The following is an 18,667-nucleotide window of genomic DNA, read 5'->3' on the forward strand; positions in this document are numbered from 1 at the left end:
TCTGCTCTCCTCCCGTCAGGGACGGGAGGAGAGCAGAGAGGTCAGAAGCGCGAGCAGTGCCGGGAGGTTCACAGCCGGAGGACAGCCATAGGCCCTCATTCCGAGTTGTTCGCTCTGTAATTTTCTTCGCATCGCAGCGATTTTCCGCTAATTGCGCATGTGCAATGTTCGCACTGCGACTGCACCAAGTAAATTTGCTAAGATGTTTGGTATTTTACTCACGGCATTACAAGGTTTTTTCTTCGTTCTGGTGATCGTAGTGTGATTGACAGGAAGTAGGCGGCGGCTTAGCGTGTGCAATGCTGCTAAAAACAGCTTGCGAGCGAACAACTCGGAATGAGGGCCATAGGATCATGCATACACATTATGCAATATCATTTAGGACTGAACAATGGCCCTCATTCCGAGTTGTTCGCTCGCAAGCTGCTTTTAGCAGCATTGCACACGCTAAGCCGCCGCCTACTGGGAGTGAATCTTAGCTTAGCAAAACTGCGAACGAAAGATTCTAAAAATTGCGAATATAAATTTCTAAGCAGTTTCTGAGTAGCTCGACACTTACTCTGCCACTGCGATCAGTTCAGTCAGTTTCGTTCCTGGTTTGACGTCACAAACACACCCAGCGTTCGCCCCAGACACTCCCCCGTTTCTCCAGCCACTCCCGCGTTTTTCCCAGAAACGGCAGCGTTTTTTCACACACTCCCATAAAACGGCCAGTTTCCGCCCAGAAACACCCACTTCCTGTCAATCAAACAACGATCAGCAGAACGAAGAAAAAACCTCGTAATGCCGTGAGTAAAATACCAAACTTCTTAGCAAATTTACTTGGCGCAGTCGCAGTGCGAACATTGCGCATGCGCAGTTTGCGGAAAATTGCTGCGATGCAATGAAAAAGAACGAGCGAACAACTCGGAATGAGGGCCAATATCGTTCAGATCGTGAACGATATTGCATAGTGTGTATGCAGCATAAGACACATCACTCTTTGATAAAGCCCTCAATACGGAGCGAAACTACTTAGGCCCTCATTCCGAGTTGATCGCTAGCTGCTTTTGTTCGCAGCGCAGCGATTAGGTAAAAAAGCGGCACTTCTGCACATGCGTATGGGGCGCAGTGCACACGCGCGAAGTACTTTCACAAAAGCCGATGCAGTTTCACACAAGGTCTAGCGACGCTTTTCAGTTGCACTGCGGGCCGCAGAGTGATTGACAGGAAATGGGTGTTTCTGGGTGGTAACTGACCGTTTTCGGGGAGTGTGTGTAAAAACACAGGGGTGTCGGATAAAAAACGCAGGAGTGGCTGGGGAAACGTAGGCGTGGCTGGCCGAATGCAGGGCGTGTTTGTGACGTCAAAACAGGAACTAAACAGTCTGAAGTGATCGCTAGCTAGGAGTAAGTCTCGAGCTACTCAGAAACTGCACAATCTTTTTTTGTAGCAGCGCTGCGATCTTTTCGTACACACTTTTGCTAAGCTAAGATACACTCCCAGAGGGCGGCGGCTTAGCATTTGCAAGGCTGCTAAAAGCAGCTAGAGAGCGAACAACTCGGAATGAGGGCCTTAGTCAGGGTCGGACTGGCCCACAGGGGAACTGGGGAAACCACCGGTGGGCCCTACTGCCTGTGGGCCCTCCTCCTCCTCTAGGGATCAAGTTCCAGACTATCCTAGTGCACTGGATTTATGCATTATACATATGTTACATTATACTTCACAATAATTTGGTTTATTATATATTTACAAAGGGGCACAGAACATGTAATGGTTAGCCAAACCTCTGTGGTGGCTGGCCACGCCCCCACTGGAACCTGGCTACACCTTTAAGCATGGGACTCTACAGCAGCATTCCCCCGGTGGGCCCTTCATGCCCCCAGTCCGTGGGTGGGTTATTTTGTTTCTGTGCATTTATTTATTTATATTTTTACACTGCAATTTAGATTTCAGTTTGAACACACCCCATCCAAATCTAACTCTCTCTGCACATGTTATATCTGCCCCCCCCTGCAGTGCACATGTTTTTGCCCAATTGCTAACAAACTTGCTGCTGCGATCAACTCAGAATTATTTAACAGAAGTGCAAACGAAAGGATCGCAACATTGCTACAAAAAATGATTGTGCAGTTTCAGAGTAGTTCGAGACTTACTCCTAGCTAGCGATCACTTCAGTCTGTTTAGTTCCTGGTTTGACGTCACAAACACGCCCTGCGTTTCGGCCAGCCACTCCCCCGTTTCCCCAGCCACTCCTGCGTTTTTATCGGGCACGCCAGCGTTTTTACACACACTCCCTGAAAACAGTCAGTTACCACCCAGAAACACCGACTTCCTGTCAATCACTGAACGATCAGCAGTGCGACTGAAAAGCGTCGCTAGAGCTTGTGTAAAATTACATTGGCTTTTGTGAAAGTACGTCACGCGTGCACACTGCGCGCCATACGCATGCGCAGAAGTGCTGATTTTTTGCCTGATCGCTGCGCTGTGAACAACGGCAGCTAGCAATCAACTCGGAATGACCCCCTTTGTTTCTAGGCATCGTTTGTAGTGTGTACACACAATCTGATCTGATATGATATCTTATACAATATAATACAATATTGTATCATATGGGATCGCATAATGGCCCTCATTCCGAGTTGATCGGTCGCAAGGCGAATTTAGCAGAGTTACACACGCTAAGCCTACGCCTACTGGGAGTGTATCTTAGCATCCTAAAATTGCGACCGATGTATTCGCATTATTGCGATCAAAAACTACTTAGCAGTTTTAGAGTAGCTCCACACTTACTCTGCCTGTGCGATCAGTTCAGTGCTTGTCGTTCCTGGATTGACGTCAGAAACACACCCAGCGTTCGCTCAGACACTCCCCCGTTTCTCCGGCCACTCCTGCGTTTTTTCCGGAAACGGTAGCGTTTTCATCCACACGCCCCTAAAACGCCGTGTTTCCGCCCAGTAACACCCATTTCCTGTCAATCACACTACGATCGCCGGAGCGAAGAAAAAGCCGTGAGTAAAAAAACTATCTTCATAGCAAAGTTACTTGGCGCAGTCGCAGTGCGACTATTGCGCATGCGCACTAAGCGAAATTTCACTGCGATGTGATGAAAAATAACGAGCGATCAACTCGGAATGAGGGCCAATGTGTACATACATAGCATTAGTTCTTATATAAGTTGCCAGAACAACCCTAATCAGCCTTTATCCAGCAACCAGGACATAATATTATTTTTATGCACAAGACAACAGTGTTGGTGGACTGGATGATAATAGGATTTTAAATTACCTACCGGTAAATCCTTTTCTCGTAGTCCATAGAGGATTTTGGGGTTCCATTTAGTACCATGGGGTTTAGATGGGTCCACTATGAGCCATGGGCACTTTAAGAATATGATAGTGTAGGCTGGCTCCTCCCTCTATACCCCTCCTACCAGACTTAGTCTAGGAAACTGTGCCCGAGGAGACGGACATACTTTGAGAGAAGGATATAAAGGATAGTGGTGAGATTCCGAACCAGCACACACAAACCAGATGAAAGCTATGCTAACCCAACTTTAAACAGGATCAGCAACAGCTGAACCAACACTACTTAACCAAGTAACAGTGCAGGGCGAACGTAGCAGCGGGCGGGCACCCAGTATCCTCTACGGACTACGAGAAAAGGATTTACCGGTAGGTAATTCAAATCCTATTTTCTCTTGCGTCCAAGAGGATACAGGGGCTCCATTTAGTACCATGGGGATGTACCAAAGCTCCCAAACCGGGTGGGAGAGTGTTGAGGTTCCTACAGAACTGAATGACCAAACTGAAGGTCCTCAGAGGCCAAAGTATCGAACTTGTAGAACTTAGCAAACGTGTTCGAACCAGACCAAGTAGCCGCTCAGCAGAGCTGTAAAGCCGAGACACCCCGGGCAGCCGCCCAGGAAGAACCCACCGACCTAGTAGAGTGGGCCTATACAGATTTTGGAATTGGCAAACCTGCCGTGGAATAAGCATGCTGGATAGTGAGCCTGATCCAGTGTGCAATTGTCTGCTTTGAAGCAGGACTCCCAATTTTATTGGGTTCATACAGAACAAACAGCGAGTCGGAATTCCTGTGACAAGCTGTCCTCTTTACGTATACCTTCAAAGTCTTCACAACATCCAAAGACTTTGAAGTAGCAGAAGTGTCAATGATAACCAGAACCACAAAAGGTTGGTTAATGTGAAACGCAAACACCACTTTAGGAATAAATTGCTGATGAGATCTGAGTTCAGTTCTGTTCTCATGGAAAATTAAATAGGGGCTCTTGTGAGACAAAGCCCCTAGCTCCGACACATGTCTTGCTGACGCCAAGTCCAACAGTGTGACAGTCTTCCACGTAAGATATTTTACGTCCACCTCCTGTAACGGTTCAAACCAGTCTGATTGGAGAAACTGCAGCACCAAAATGAGATCCCAAGGTGCCGCGGGAGGCACAAAGAGAGGTTGGATGTGCAGAACACCAAGAGACGTATTTCTTCCAAATACGGTGATAATGTTTAGACTTTACCCCCTTCCTGGCTTGAATCATAGTTGGGATAACTTTGTTAGGGATCCTTCTACTGGCTAGAATCAGTTGTTCAACTTCCATGCCGTCAAACGTAGACGCGGTAAGTCCTGTTAGACAAACGGGCCCTGTTGCAGAAGATCCTCGCGAAGAGGTAGAGGCCACGGATCTTCGAGGAGCATCTCCAGAATATCCGCGTTCCAAGCCCTTCTTGGCCAGTCCGGAGCAAAAAGTATTGCTTGAACCTTTTCCCTTTTTATTCTTTTTAGAAGTCTTAGGATCAGAGGAAGTGGAGAAAACATGTACACCATCTGACCCATGGAGTCGTCAGAGCGTCTACTGCCACTGCCTGTGGGTCTCTCGACCTGGAACAATACCGCTTGAGCTTCTTGTTGAGACAAGAGGCCATCATGTTGATTTGTGGATATCCCCATCAATGTGTCAAACACCTGAACACTTCCGGGTGAAGGCCCCACTCCCCCGGGTGCAGGTCGTGTCTGCTGAGGAAGTCTGCTTCCCAGTTGTCTACTCCCGGAATGAAGACCACTGACAGTGCCACAGCATTTTTTTCTGCCCAGAGGAGAATTCTTGACATCTCTGACATTGCTGTTCTGCTTTTCGTTCCACCCTGTCAGTTTATGTACATCACTGCCGTCACATTGTCCGACTGGACCTGAATGGCCCGATCTTGAAGAAGATATGAAGCCTGCAGAAGGGTGTTGTATATGGCCCTGAGTTCCAAAATGTTGATTGGAAGGATGACTTCCTGACTTGAACATCTTCCTTGAAACTGCACCCCCTGGGTGACTGCTCCCCAACCTTTGAGGCTTGCGTCCATGGTTTACAGGATCCAGTCGTGAATTCCAAACTTCCAACCCTCGACGAGGTGAGAAATCTGTAGCCACCACAGAAAGTAGATCCTGGCATATGGTGACAGACGGATCCTCTGGTGCATGTGAAGATACGATCCGGACCATTTGTCCAACAGATCGAGCTTAAATGGTCTTGCATGAAACCTTACGTATTGAAGCACCTCGTAAGAGGCCACCATTTTCCCCAGAAGGTGAATGCATAGATGCACCGATATCCGGGTTGGCTTCAAGACATCCCAAACCATCGACTGGATTACCAGTGCCTTTTCCAACAGAAGGAACACTTTCTGCCAGTGCCGTAACTAGGTATTTTAGCGCTGTGTGCAAGAAACGGCATTGGCGCCCCTCCCCCATGCAAGATAGGGGCAGTGCGCGCCACATGCGCGTGAAAAATATATAGAGGCGTGGCTTCATGGGGAAGGGGCGTGGCCACAAAATAATACCAATTCATACTACGGTGCACAGTAGTCTCCATTATTGAAATTACGCTGCACAGTATCACCACTACACCAGGTAGAGCCCCTTTTTACACAATACAGCAGACAGCGTCCCATTTTTACACAATACGGCAGACAGCGTCCCCTTTTTACACATTACTGCAGACAGCGCCTCCCTTTTTACACATTACGGCAGACAGCGTCCCCCTTTTTACACATTACGGCAGACAGCGTCCCCCTTTTTACACATTACGGCAGACAGCGTCCCCTTTTTACACATTACGGCAGACAGCATCCCCCTTTTTACACATTATAGCAGGCAGCATCCCCTTTTTACAAAATTACGGCCGACAGTCCCCCTTTTTACTAGAGATGTGCACTTGAAATTTTTCGGGTTTTGTGTTTTGGTCTTGGGTTCGGTTCCGCGGCCGTGTTTTGGGTTCGACCGCGTTTTGGCAAAACCTCACCGAATTTTTTTTGTCGGATTCGGGTGTGTTTTGGATTCGGGTGTTTTTTTCAAAAAACACTAAAAAACAGCTTAAATCATAGAATTTGGGGGTCATTTTGATCCCAAAGTATTATTAACCTCAAAAACCTTAATTTCCACTCATTTTCAGTCTATTCTGAATACCTCACACCTCACAATATTATTTTTAGTCCTAAAATTTGCACCGAGGTCGCTGGATGACTAAGCTAAGCGACCCTAGTGGCCGACACAAACACCTGGCCCATCTAGGAGTGGCACTGCAGTGTCACGCAGGATGGCCCTTCCAAAAAACACTCCCCAAATAGCACATGACGCAAAGAAAAAAAGAGGCGCAATGAGGTAGCTGTGTGAGTAAGATAAGCGACCCTAGTGGCCGACATAAACACCTGGCCCATCTAGGAGTGGCACTGCAGTGTCACGCAGGATGGCCCTTCCAAAAAACACTCCCAAACAGCACATGACGCAAAGAAAAAAAGAGGCGCAATGAGGTAGCTGTGTGAGTAAGATAAGCGACCCTAGTGGCCGACACAAACACCTGGCCCATCTAGGAGTGGCACTGCAGTGTCACGCAGGATGGCCCTTCCAAAAAACACTCCCCAAACAGCACATGACGCAAAGAAAAAAAGAGGCGCAATGAGGTAGCTGTGTGAGTAAGATAAGCGACCCTAGTGGCCGACACAAACACCTGGCCCATCTAGGAGTGGCACTGCAGTGTCACGCAGGATGGCCCTTCCAAAAAACACTCCCCAAACAGCACACGACGCAAAGAAAAAAAGAGGCGCAATGAGGTAGCTGTGTGAGTAAGCTAAGCGACCCTAGTGGCCGACACAAACACCTGGCCCATCTAGGAGTGGCACTGCAGTGTCACGCAGGATGGCCCTTCCAAAAAACACTCCCCAAACAGCACATGACGCAAAGAAAAAAAGAGGCGCAATGAGGTAGCTGTGTGAGTAAGCTAAGCGACCCTATTGGCCGACACAAACACCTGGCCCATCTAGGAGTGGCACTGCAGTGTCACGCAGGATGGCCCTTCCAAAAAACACTCCCCAAACAGCACATGACGCAAATAAAAATGAAAGAAAAAAGAGGTGCAAGATGGAATTGTCCTTGGGCCCTCCCACCCACCCTTATGTTGTATAAACAGGACATGCACACTTTAACCAACCCATCATTTCAGTGACAGGGTCTGCCACACGACTGTGACTGAAATGACGGGTTGGTTTGGACCCCCACCGAAAAAGAAGCAATTAATATCTCCTTGCACAAACTGGCTCTACAGAGGCAAGATGTCCACCTCATCATCATCCTCCGATATATCACCGTGTACATCCCGCTCCTCACAGATTATCAATTCATCCCCACTGGAATCCACCATCTCAGCTCCCTGTGTACTTTGTGGAGGCAATTGCTGCTGGTCAATGTCTCCACGGAGGAATTGATTATAATTCATTTTAATGAACATCATCTTCTCCACATTTTCTGGAAGTAACCTCGTACGCCGATTGCTGACAAGGTGAGCGGCGGCACTAAACACTCTTTCGGAGTACACACTTGTGGGAGGGCAACTTAGGTAGAATAAAGCCAGTTTGTGCAAGGGCCTCCAAATTGCCTCTTTTTCCTGCCAGTATAAGTACGGACTGTCTGACGTGCCTACTTGGATGCGGTCACTCATATAATCCTCCACCATTCTTTCAATGGGGAGAGAATCATATGCAGTGACAGTAGACGACATGTCCGTAATCGTTGTCAGGTCCTTCAGTCCGGACCAGATGTCAGCATCAGCAGTCGCTCCAGACTGCCCTGCATCACCGCCAGCGGGTGGCCTCGGAATTCTGAGCCTTTTCCTCGCACCCCCAGTTGCGGGAGAATGTGAAGGAGGAGATGTTGACAGGTCGCGTTCCGCTTGACTTGACAATTTTGTCACCAGCAGGTCTTTGAACCCCAGCAGTGTCTGCCGGAAAGAGAGATCCAAGGTAGGTTTTAAATCTAGGATCGAGCACGGTGGCCAAAATGTAGTGCTCTGATTTCAACAGATTGACCACCCGTGAATCCTTGTTAAGCGAATTAAGGGCTCCATCCACAAGTCCCACATGCCTAGCGGAATCGCTCCCTTTTAGCTCCTCCTTCAATGCCTCCAGCTTCTTCTGCAAAAGCCTGATGAGGGGAATGACCTGACTCAGGCTGGCAGTGTCTGAACTGACTTCACGTGTGGCAAGTTCAAAAGGTTGCAGAACCTTGCACAACGTTGAAATCATTCTCCACTGCGCTTGAGACAGGTACATTCCACCTCCTATATCGTGCTCAATTGTATAGGCTTGAATGGCCTTTTGCTGCTCCTCCAACCTCTGAAGCATATATAGGGTTGAATTCCACCTCGTTACCACTTCTTGCTTCAGATGATGGCAGGGCAGGTTCAGGCGTTTTTGGTGGTGCTCCAGTCTTCTGTACGTGGTGCCTGTACGCCGAAAGTGTCCCGCAATTCTTCTGGCCACCGACAGCATCTCTTGCACGCCCCTGTCGTTTTTAAAAAAATTCTGCACCACCAAATTCAAGGTATGTGCAAAACATGGGACGTGCTGGAATTTGCCCATATTTAATGCACACACAATATTGCTGGCGTTGTCCGATGCCACAAATCCACAGGAGAGTCCAATTGGGGTAAGCCATTCCGCGATGATCTTCCTCAGTTGCCGTAAGAGGTTTTCAGCTGTGTGCGTATTCTGGAAACCGGTGATACAAAGCGTAGCCTGCCTAGGAAAGAGTTGGCGTTTGCGAGATGCTGCTACTGGTGCCGCCGCTGCTGTTCTTGCGGCGGGAGTCCATACATCTACCCAGTGGGCTGTCACAGTCATATAGTCCTGACCCTGCCCTGCTCCACTTGTCCACATGTCCGTGGTTAAGTGGACATTGGGTACAACTGCATTTTTTAGGACACTGGTGAGTCTTTTTCTGACGTCCGTGTACATTCTCGGTATCGCCTGCCTAGAGAAGTGGAACCTAGATGGTATTTGGTAACGGGGGCACACTACCTCAAGAAATTGTCTAGTTCCCTGTGAACTAACGGCGGATACCGGACGCACGTCTAACACCAACATAGTTGTCAAGGCCTCAGTTATCCGCTTTGCAACAGGATGACTGCTGTGATATTTCATCTTCCTCGCAAAGGACTGTTGGACAGTCAATTGCTTGGTGGAAGTAGTAAAAGTGGGCTTACGACTTCCCCTCTGGGATGACCATCGACTCCCAGCAGCAACAACAGCAGCGCCAGCAGCAGTAGGCATTACACGCAAGGATGCATCGGAGGAATCCCAGGCAGGAGAGGACTCGTCAGAATTGCCAGTGACATGGCCTGCAGGACTATTGGCATTCCTGGGGAAGGAGGAAATTGACACTGAGGGAGTTGGTGGGGTGGTTTGCGTGAGCTTGGTTACAAGAGGAAGGGATTTACTGGTCAGTGGACTGCTTCCGCTGTCGCCCAAAGTTTTTGAACTTGTCACTGACTTATTATGAATGCGCTGCAGGTGACGTATAAGGGAGGATGTTCCGAGGTGGTTAACGTCTTTACCCCTACTTATTACAGCTTGACAAAGGCAACACACGGCTTGACAAATGTTGTCCGCATTTCTGGTGAAATACTTCCACACCGAAGAGCTGATTTTTTTGGTATTTTCACCAGGCATGTCAACGGCCCTATTCCTCCCACGGACAACAGGTGTCTCCCCGGGTGCCTGACTTAAACAAACCACCTCACCATCAGAATCCTCCTTGTCAATTTCCTCCCCAGTGCCAGCAACACCCATATCCTCCTCATCCTGGTGTACTTCAACACTGACATCTTCAATCTGACTATCAGGAACTGGACTGCGGGTGCTCCTTCCAGCACTTGCAGGGGGTGTGCAAATGGTGGAAGGCGCATGCTCTTCACGTCCAGTGTTGGGAAGGTCAGGCATCGCAACCGACACAATTGGACTCTCCTTGTGGATTTGGGATTTCGAAGAACGCACAGTTCTTTGCGGTGCTTTTGCCAGCTTGAGTCTTTTCATTTTTCTAGCGAGAGGCTGAGTGCTTCCATCCTCATGTGAAGCTGAACCACTAGCCATGAACATAGGCCAGGGCCTCAGCCGTTCCTTGCCACTCCGTGTGGTAAATGGCATATTGGCAAGTTTACGATTCTCCTCCGACAATTTTATTTTAGATTTTGGAGTCCTTTTTTTACTGATATTTGGTGTTTTGGATTTTACATGCTCTGTACTATGACATTGGGCATGGGCCTTGGCAGACGACGTTGCTGGCATTTCATCGTCTCGGCCATGACTAGTGGCAGCAGCTTCAGCACGAGGTGGAAGTGGATCTTGATCTTTCCCTAATTTTGGAACCTCAACATTTTTGTTCTCCATATTTTAATAGGCACAACTAAAAGGCACCTCAGGTAAACAATGGAGATGGATGGATACTAGTATACTTATGGATGGACCAGCGACTGCCGACACAGAGGTAGCTACAGCCGTGGACTACCGTACTGTGTCTGCTGCTAATATAGACTGGATGATAATGAGATGAAATTAATATATATATATATAATATCACTAGTACTGCAGCCGGACAGGTATATATATTTATTATGTAATGACTGATGACGGACCTGCTGGACACTGTCAGCTCAGCAGCACCGCAGACTGCTACAGTAAGCTACTATAGTAGTATGTATCAAGAAGAAAGAAAAAAAAAAACACGGGTAGGTGGTATACAATTATATATATATTATATACAATTATATATATATATATATATATATATATATATATATATATATATATATATATTAAACTGGTGGTGATTAATTAAACTGGTGGTCAGGTCACTGGTCACACTATCAGCAACTTGCAAGTAGTACTCCTAAGCAGACAATCACAATATATACTGGTGGTCAGTGTGGTCACAATGGCAGTGTGGCACTCTGGCAGCAAAAGTGTGCACTGTACGTTAAAATATGTACTCCTGCTCTCAGACTCTAACTGCTCCCCACTGTCTCCCCCACAAGTCAGATATACAGTCACACTATCACTTCAGCAAGTAGTAGTACTCCTCCTAATGCTCCCCAAAATTACTAAAGTAAATACTGTGTCTCTCTCTACTCTAGTCTCACTCTCTTCTCTATAAACGGAGAGGACGCCAGCCACGTCCTCTCCCTATCAATCTCAATGCACGTGTGAAAATGGCGGCGACGCGCGGCTCCTTATATAGAATCCGAGTCTTGCGATAGAATCCGAGCCTCGCGAGAATCCGACAGCGGGATGATGACGTTCGGGCGCGCTCGGGTTAACCGAGCAAGGCGGGAAGATCTGAGTCGCTCGGACCCGTGTAAAAAACCTGAAGTTCGGGCGGGTTCGGATTCCAAGGAACCGAACCCGCTCATCTCTACTTTTTACACATAACGGCAGACAGCGTCCCCTTTTTACACATAACGGCAGACAGCATCCCCATTTTTACACATTACGTCAGACAGCGTCCCCCTTTTTTCTTACGTCCTAGAGGATGCTGGGGTCCATATTAGTACCATGGGGTATAGACGGGTCCACCAGGAGCCATTGGCTCTTTAAGAGTTTAATAGTGTGGGCTGGCTCCATCCCTCTATGCCCCTCCCACCAGAATCAGTTTAGAAAATATGCCCGGAGGAGCCGGTCACAGCTAGGGGAGCTCTACTGAGTTCTCTTGGTAAAAGAGTTTTATTTCTTTCAGGATTTATTGTTTTACAGGGAGGCTGTTGGCAACAGCCTCCCTGCAGCGTGGGACTGGGGCGGAGCAGTGTCCGTCCCGCAGGGTCCTCAGCCACTGCTCCCGCTGACTGGACGTTAGCTCCAGGGGGTCCAATCGCGCCCCGCTACAGGGGAACGCTCGCCCCAGCAGCCGGCCGCTAACCCCCAGATGCTGATCATGGCGAGTTAGTCACTATCCCCCCTTGCAAGCGGGGGGACAGTGTGAAGAGAGCGGCTATTAGGGCAGGAGTGCGGCCTTGACCGCGCTCCATGGGCGGCTCAGTGTACCTTGGTGCGGCGCTGGGGTCATCTCCTGACGGCGTCTGCGGATCCGTGTCAGCCACTGTTCGTCCAGGCCAGTATAATCTCTTTACAGAGCGGGAAGCCGGCGCCATTGAAGGTGGCGGATCTTCTCCTCAGAGCAGACCCAGCAGCGTTCAGCGCCATATTTCCTGCCTGCTCTCACTGCCAAGTGGATCCAGGTCCCTCCAGAGCAATCTCCAGCTATCTGTACGGTACCAAGGGGGTTGTAGAGGGGGGGGGGGGGGGGGGGGAGCTGTATACAGACTGTGTCACCTATTAAGGGACACAGTCAGCGCTGGTTAGGGACTCCCTATTCCTTTAATAGCGCTGTGTGTGGGTTTACTCCAATCTCTGTGTCTCTCTGCCATTCTTTGGGGGGGTCTATTTCCCAGATTTCTGATAGAGTTGCTAGGACTGAGCACGCCACTCAGGTCCTCCAGTCCTCTATGGTTGTTTGGTCTGATACTGCCTCCTCGGGGTCCCCTGCGATTCATTCTCAGAAACGTGCACTTGCAATGTTGCAGGATGACACAGACACTGACTCTGACACTGCAGACGGTGACGGGGATGTGTCGAGGGGAACGGCATCACTTGCCAAGGGGGTACAGTTGATGATTGCGGCTGTTAGAGATGTTTTGCACATTTCGGACACAGCTCCGGAACAGGTGGAGGAGGCCTTCTTTACAGAAAACAAGAAGCCCCCCCTCACCTTCCCAGCACCCAAATAATTAAACGCTATCTTTGAAAAGGCCTGGGTAACTCCGGAAAATAAATTTCACATCCCTAAGAGGGATTTGGTTGCTTTTCCTTTCCCAGAGGAAGATAGGAAAAAATGGGAGTCCCCGCCCTTGGTCGATGCCTCTGTATCTAGGCTGTCCAAACAGGTGGTGCTGCCGGTACCAGGATCTACCGCGTTGAAAGACCCGGTGGATCGCAAGGTGGATGCTACATTAAAATCCATGTACACGGCTTCTGGGGCTATATTAAGGCCTACTATAGCCTGTGCTTGGATTGCAAAAGCTATTGCCAGGTGGTCTATCACTATGCAGGAAGAATCGGCTACGCTGGATAAAGATGACGTTGATATGTTTTTACGCCATATTCAGGATTCTGCAGGGTTCCTAGTGGATTCCATGAAGGACCTGGGCTCCATGACTGCGGGGATCTCCTCCATGTCCGTCTCGGCTGGCAGGTGGGCGGGCGGTGGCTTCAGCGAGACACGGTTGTGTCTAGGCAGGCGGCGGCGGTGACTTCTGCAGGACGCAGGCGGCGGCACCATCAGCGAGACACAGGTGGCACCGCCTTCAGCAGTCTGGGCTCAGAGCTAGCGGGTGTGATGCGCGATGGTGCACCCTCTGTGCATTTGCGCTGTGGGCAAGGCACCATCGGCACACACCTAGTTACGGCTCTGCTTTCTGCTACTCCGTGTCCAGTATCACTCCCAGGAATGGGAGCCTCCGTGTTGGCTCTAGGTGAGATTTCGGAAGGTTCAGAATCCACCCGTGATCCTGGAGAAGTTTGGTTGACAGACCAATGCTGTCCAGCAACCTCTACCTGGATGGCGCCTTTATCAGAAGATCATCCAGGTACGGAATTATATTCACTCCCTGTTTGAGGAGTATAAACATCATATCTGCCATCACTTTGGTGAATACCCTCAGTGCTGTGGAGAGATCTAATGGCAGGGCCTGGAACTGGTAGTGACAGTCCTGCAGTGCAAACCGGAGATAAGCCTGATGAGGCGGCCAAATCAGAATGTGAAGGTACGCATGCTTGATATCCAGAGACACTAGGAATTCCCCTTCTTCCAGACCTGAGATCACCGCTCTCAGAGACTCCATCTTGAACTTGAATACTCTCAAGAACGGGTTCAAGGACTTGAGGTTCAGAATCAGTAGTACCGAACCGTCCGGTTTCGGTACTACAAACAAGTTGGAATAGTACCCTTTGTTGTGCAGATGAGGTGGAACTGGAACAATGACTTGAGTCTGTACCAGTTTTTGGATGGCATGCTGTAAAGTTATACTTGCCTCTTGTGAAGCTGGTAAGCCTGATTTGAAGAATATAATGAGCTTTACCAGTAAGATAAGTTGATTTAAACAGTTTGGATTTGACACAAGTCATTTACAACATGCAAAGCTGCTGAGGCACAGTGTATAATCCTTCTTGGCTATGTAATAATAATAATAATAATAATTTTATTTATATAGCGCTCTTTCTCCAATAGGACTCAAGGCGCTTAACAGATACATAGCATAATATAGTACAGAAAATAATGAAGTACATTTTCATAAAATACAGAAGCATGAAGATACTAAAAGTGACATTATGGAAATGCTTGAGTAAACAGAAAAGTCTTGAGTCTACTTTTGAAGGATTCTATAGTTGGGGCCTCTCGCACTGTGCGGGGAAGTGAGTTCCATAGAGTCGGAGCCGCATGACTAAAAGCTCGACCCCCAGATGAATTACGGTAGATTCTAGGTACTGCTAAAAGTCCTTCATCTACAGATCGCAGTAATCGAGTGGGGCAGTATGGGGTCAGAAGCTGTTTCAGGTACCTTGGGCCTTGGTCATGTAATGCTTTGAAACTCAGTAAGCCAATCTTGAAGATGATTCGCCATCGTACAGGCAGCCAGTGAAGGGAGTAGAGGATGGGTGTTATGTGGCTACAACGGGGCTGGTTGGTTAATAGCCTGGCAGCTGTGTTTTGCACCAGCTGTAAGCGCTGCAATTCTTTTGCTGGTAGACCAAGGTAGAGGGCATTACAGTAGTCTAAACGAGATGATACAAATGCATGTATGACTTTTGGCATATCATCTGAGGGAATTAAGTGCTTGATTCTGGCTATGTTCCTCAGGTGAAAGAATGAGGATTTGATTGTGGCTGATATCTGATGTTTAAGTGTCAAGCCACCATCCAGGACAACGCCAAGATTCCGCACACGATCACTGGTCTGTAATTCTGAATCCCCGAGTGTAAGTCCAGTTGGTTGGCTATGCTGCAGTCTTGTCCTTTGATGTTGCGGTCGTATCATAAGGACCTCTGTTTTATCCGGGTTCAGTCGCAGCCAACTGGCGCTCATCCACTCCTGTAGTTCAGATAGACAGCCATTTAGGGTTGCTATTGGGTTATCAGTGCCCGGAGCAAAGGACAAGTACAGTTGTGTATCATCTGCATAGCAGTGGTAGACCAGGCCATGGCGCCTGATTATTTCGCCCAATGGGAGCATGTATACTGCAAAAAGCATGGGGGATAGTATAGAACCTTGTGGGACACCACATGGCAATGGCACTGGTGGCGATGAGTATAATCCAGATGATACTCTCTGTGACCTGCCTGTGACAAATGATTTGAACCAGCTTAGGACTGTGCCATCCAGACCACAGAAATGTATCAGTCGCTCAATCAGAAGCCCATGGTCCACGGTATCAAATGCTGCCGAGAGATCCAGAAGGATTAATATTGAACAGTCACCTCTGTGTTTTGCCATCAGAAGATCATTTAACACACACACCAGGGCTGTTTCAGTGCTATGTCTTCTCCTGAATCCTGATTGAAATGGATTATAAATATCATGGGTTGTCAGGCGGGTTTCCAGTTGATTTGCAATGACTTTCTCAATAACCTTTCCTAGGAAAGGAAGGTTTGATACCGGTCTGTAGTTGGTCATGCAGTCGGGATCTAAATTAGGTTTTTTAAGAAGCGGCCTAACAATTGCTTCCTTTAGGGGTTCAGGAAAAATGCCTGTCTGCAAAGAGCATTGAACAATTTTTGTAAAGACAGGACCAATTATATCCATACAACCTATTAGAAGCTTGGTTGAGGCTGGGTCCAGATCACAGGTGGTGGGACGCAAAATCCGAGCAATTTCAGCAGTGTCCTTTACATCCACTGGATCAAAGCTGGTCCATGAAGGCAGGTAGCTTATATTGGCAGGCTTTGTAGTTTGGCACTCCTTTGATGGCACTGTGGAGATTACAGCCCGGATGGTGGATATTTTATCTGCAAAGAAGTTTGCAAACTCGTTGCATCTTGCCTGGGAGAGGGTCTCATCAGTCTGCAGGCATGCTGGCTTGCAAAGCATCTCCACTGTGCGGAAAAGTTGAGCTGGCCTATTGTTTGCTGCTGTGATCTCATTTGTGCTTTCTTACGAGTGATTGTCGATTGATATTCTTCGTTATGCTTTATTAGTTTTATTTTGTCATCCACTAGGTTAGTCTTCCTCCATCGTCTTTCCAGTCTACGCCCCCTTTTCTTGAGCTCACTAACACTGTTGTCGAACCATGGAGCTTGACGTTGTGGTTTACGAGGTCTTAAACGCACAGGGGTGATAATATCAATTGCAGCCATAACATCCCTATTATAATAACGGACTAGGGAACAGGGATCTTCACAGGCACCCAGTATAGCAGAGAGATCCAGATTTGCTGCAAGAGCCTGGGGAGTCATACCCCTCCTTGGACGATACCTGGTCAACTCCACGGGCAGAGATCTTATTTGAGGGGTTGCAACTGAGAACCAGAGGGAGTAGTGGTCTGACCAGATGACTGGGTTGATTTTTAGGTCAGTGACTTCTAATCCAAACTGAAAGACAAGGTCGAGAGTGTGACCACTTTTATGTGTGGCAGAGGGAATGACCTGTGTGAAGCCCAGACCATTCATTGTGCACAGGAGGTCTTGGCCAAGGCGTGAGAGCTCATCATCCACCCATGCATTGAAATCCCCGAGGATGAGCCATCTTTGATGTTCCAGAACCAGGCCAGCAACAGTGTCTGCAATTTCTTGTAGAAATATCTTTCCATCTCCAGGTGGCCGGTAAATGAGAAGTACTCTGAAACCTAATCCTGTCGAACTCCGGGCAGCAATGCACTCAAATGAGCGAGTAGTTTCAATAGGGTGGACCCTAAGTTTAAGTTCTTTTTTGAAGCAGATAGCCACCCCGCCACCCCTGCGGTCCAGTCTTGGGTTGTGGATGACAGAGTAGTTTGTTGGTACTGCATCCTCCAATATAGGTGCTGCATTTTCATCTAGCCAGGTCTCTGTAATACAGGCTAGATCTGCAGATTCAATAAGGTCAGCAATTGTTGCAGTCTTGTTTCTTATAGATCTGGCATTACAAAGGACTGACCTGATTGGGCATACCAGAGGGCCTTCAGTTTTCTTTATGTTAAGTGCAGGAGCTCTGGGTATGGGGGTCACAAAGTGAGAGTTGACAGTTCTGTCCTTCCAAACACAGGGCCGTCTTTTGGGTATCACTACTATTTGATTGTTCTTTGAGTATGGGGGTGAGCAGGTGGGCAAAGGACTTAGATGGTTACCGGGGGAAATACATTTCCGGCCTGTGTTTTCTTTCCTGGATTTGCATGGATGCGACTAGTTTTCCACCAAAATGCAATGGATTTGTTTTGCAAGATGGTGCCACTTGTACCTGCTCTTAGGAAGCTATGTTTTTTGTTAAATTCTGTGCAATTTGAAAACTGTCATCCAGTTTGGATGAATAGATACAAATTTGTTAAGTGTTCTAAAGCTCTATTGCCAATGTAATTTTATGATCTCAAGGTATTATAATAATTCTTAGCCCTGTATTCTATTTATTTACACAGAGCCTGCGTTATCTTAGGTGTAATATTCCTGCTGTCAGCTCTCTGCATCGTGGTGAAAGCTATTCATGACCTCTCCATTCGGGTGCTCCCAGAAGTGGTAAGTTTGTGTCTGAGTATATGAGATTAAACTGTCAAGTTCCGTAACTGTGTCTGTTCTTTAATAATGAAGAATGTAGCTATGTGCTGGCCAGATCATACAAATTATCAATGTGTACTGACTTATCAAGATTTTATTTCACTAAAGTAGCAGCAGACGAAAGAACTAGAGTAATTTTGTTAGCGGATCTGTCACCTTCTTTCAATTTGGCCAACCATTTTGTGGGCTGAAGTTCCATACCTCCTAGAAATTAGTTGAATTTCACCCCAAAATAGACATTTCTAGGTGTATCTGGGCAAATTAAGGATGTGGCCTATTTATTGGAAGATGCCTACAAGTTGGTAGGTGTGTAGTGGTTATGAGCAAGGATGTTAGACCACATGTTGGCTGCTCCAAACCAGAGTAGGTTTTATTGAAGATACCAGGATACAGGTGATAGAAGATAAACAGCAGTCAATATGATAAGGTATCAGTCTTTCTGGGCTGAGTACTGTACAGCCGTAAAGCACTGTGATGCTCTAATAATACAGTGACAGGCTTGGGCATATGCAGACCCTTACATAGAGCCAAAAAAACGACATGCACCTGCATTCTAATCAGCC

The 18,667-nt window shown here is 47.7% G+C and overlaps 1 protein-coding gene across 1 annotated transcript in view; it reads left to right on the forward strand.

The window, feature by feature from the left end:
• TMEM163 (transmembrane protein 163) overlaps nucleotides 1-18,667 on the forward strand; it is a 527,822-nt gene that overhangs the window by 345,377 nt on the left and 163,778 nt on the right. The window contains exon 5 of the mRNA XM_063933790.1: nucleotides 17,969-18,065. Within this exon, the coding sequence (XP_063789860.1) occupies nucleotides 17,969-18,065 (97 nt within the window). The remainder of the gene's footprint in view (nucleotides 1-17,968; nucleotides 18,066-18,667) is intronic.

The sequence above is a fragment of the Pseudophryne corroboree genome, chromosome 7 (genome assembly GCF_028390025.1).
Source record: "Pseudophryne corroboree isolate aPseCor3 chromosome 7, aPseCor3.hap2, whole genome shotgun sequence".
NCBI classification, from domain to species: domain Eukaryota; kingdom Metazoa; phylum Chordata; class Amphibia; order Anura; family Myobatrachidae; genus Pseudophryne; species Pseudophryne corroboree.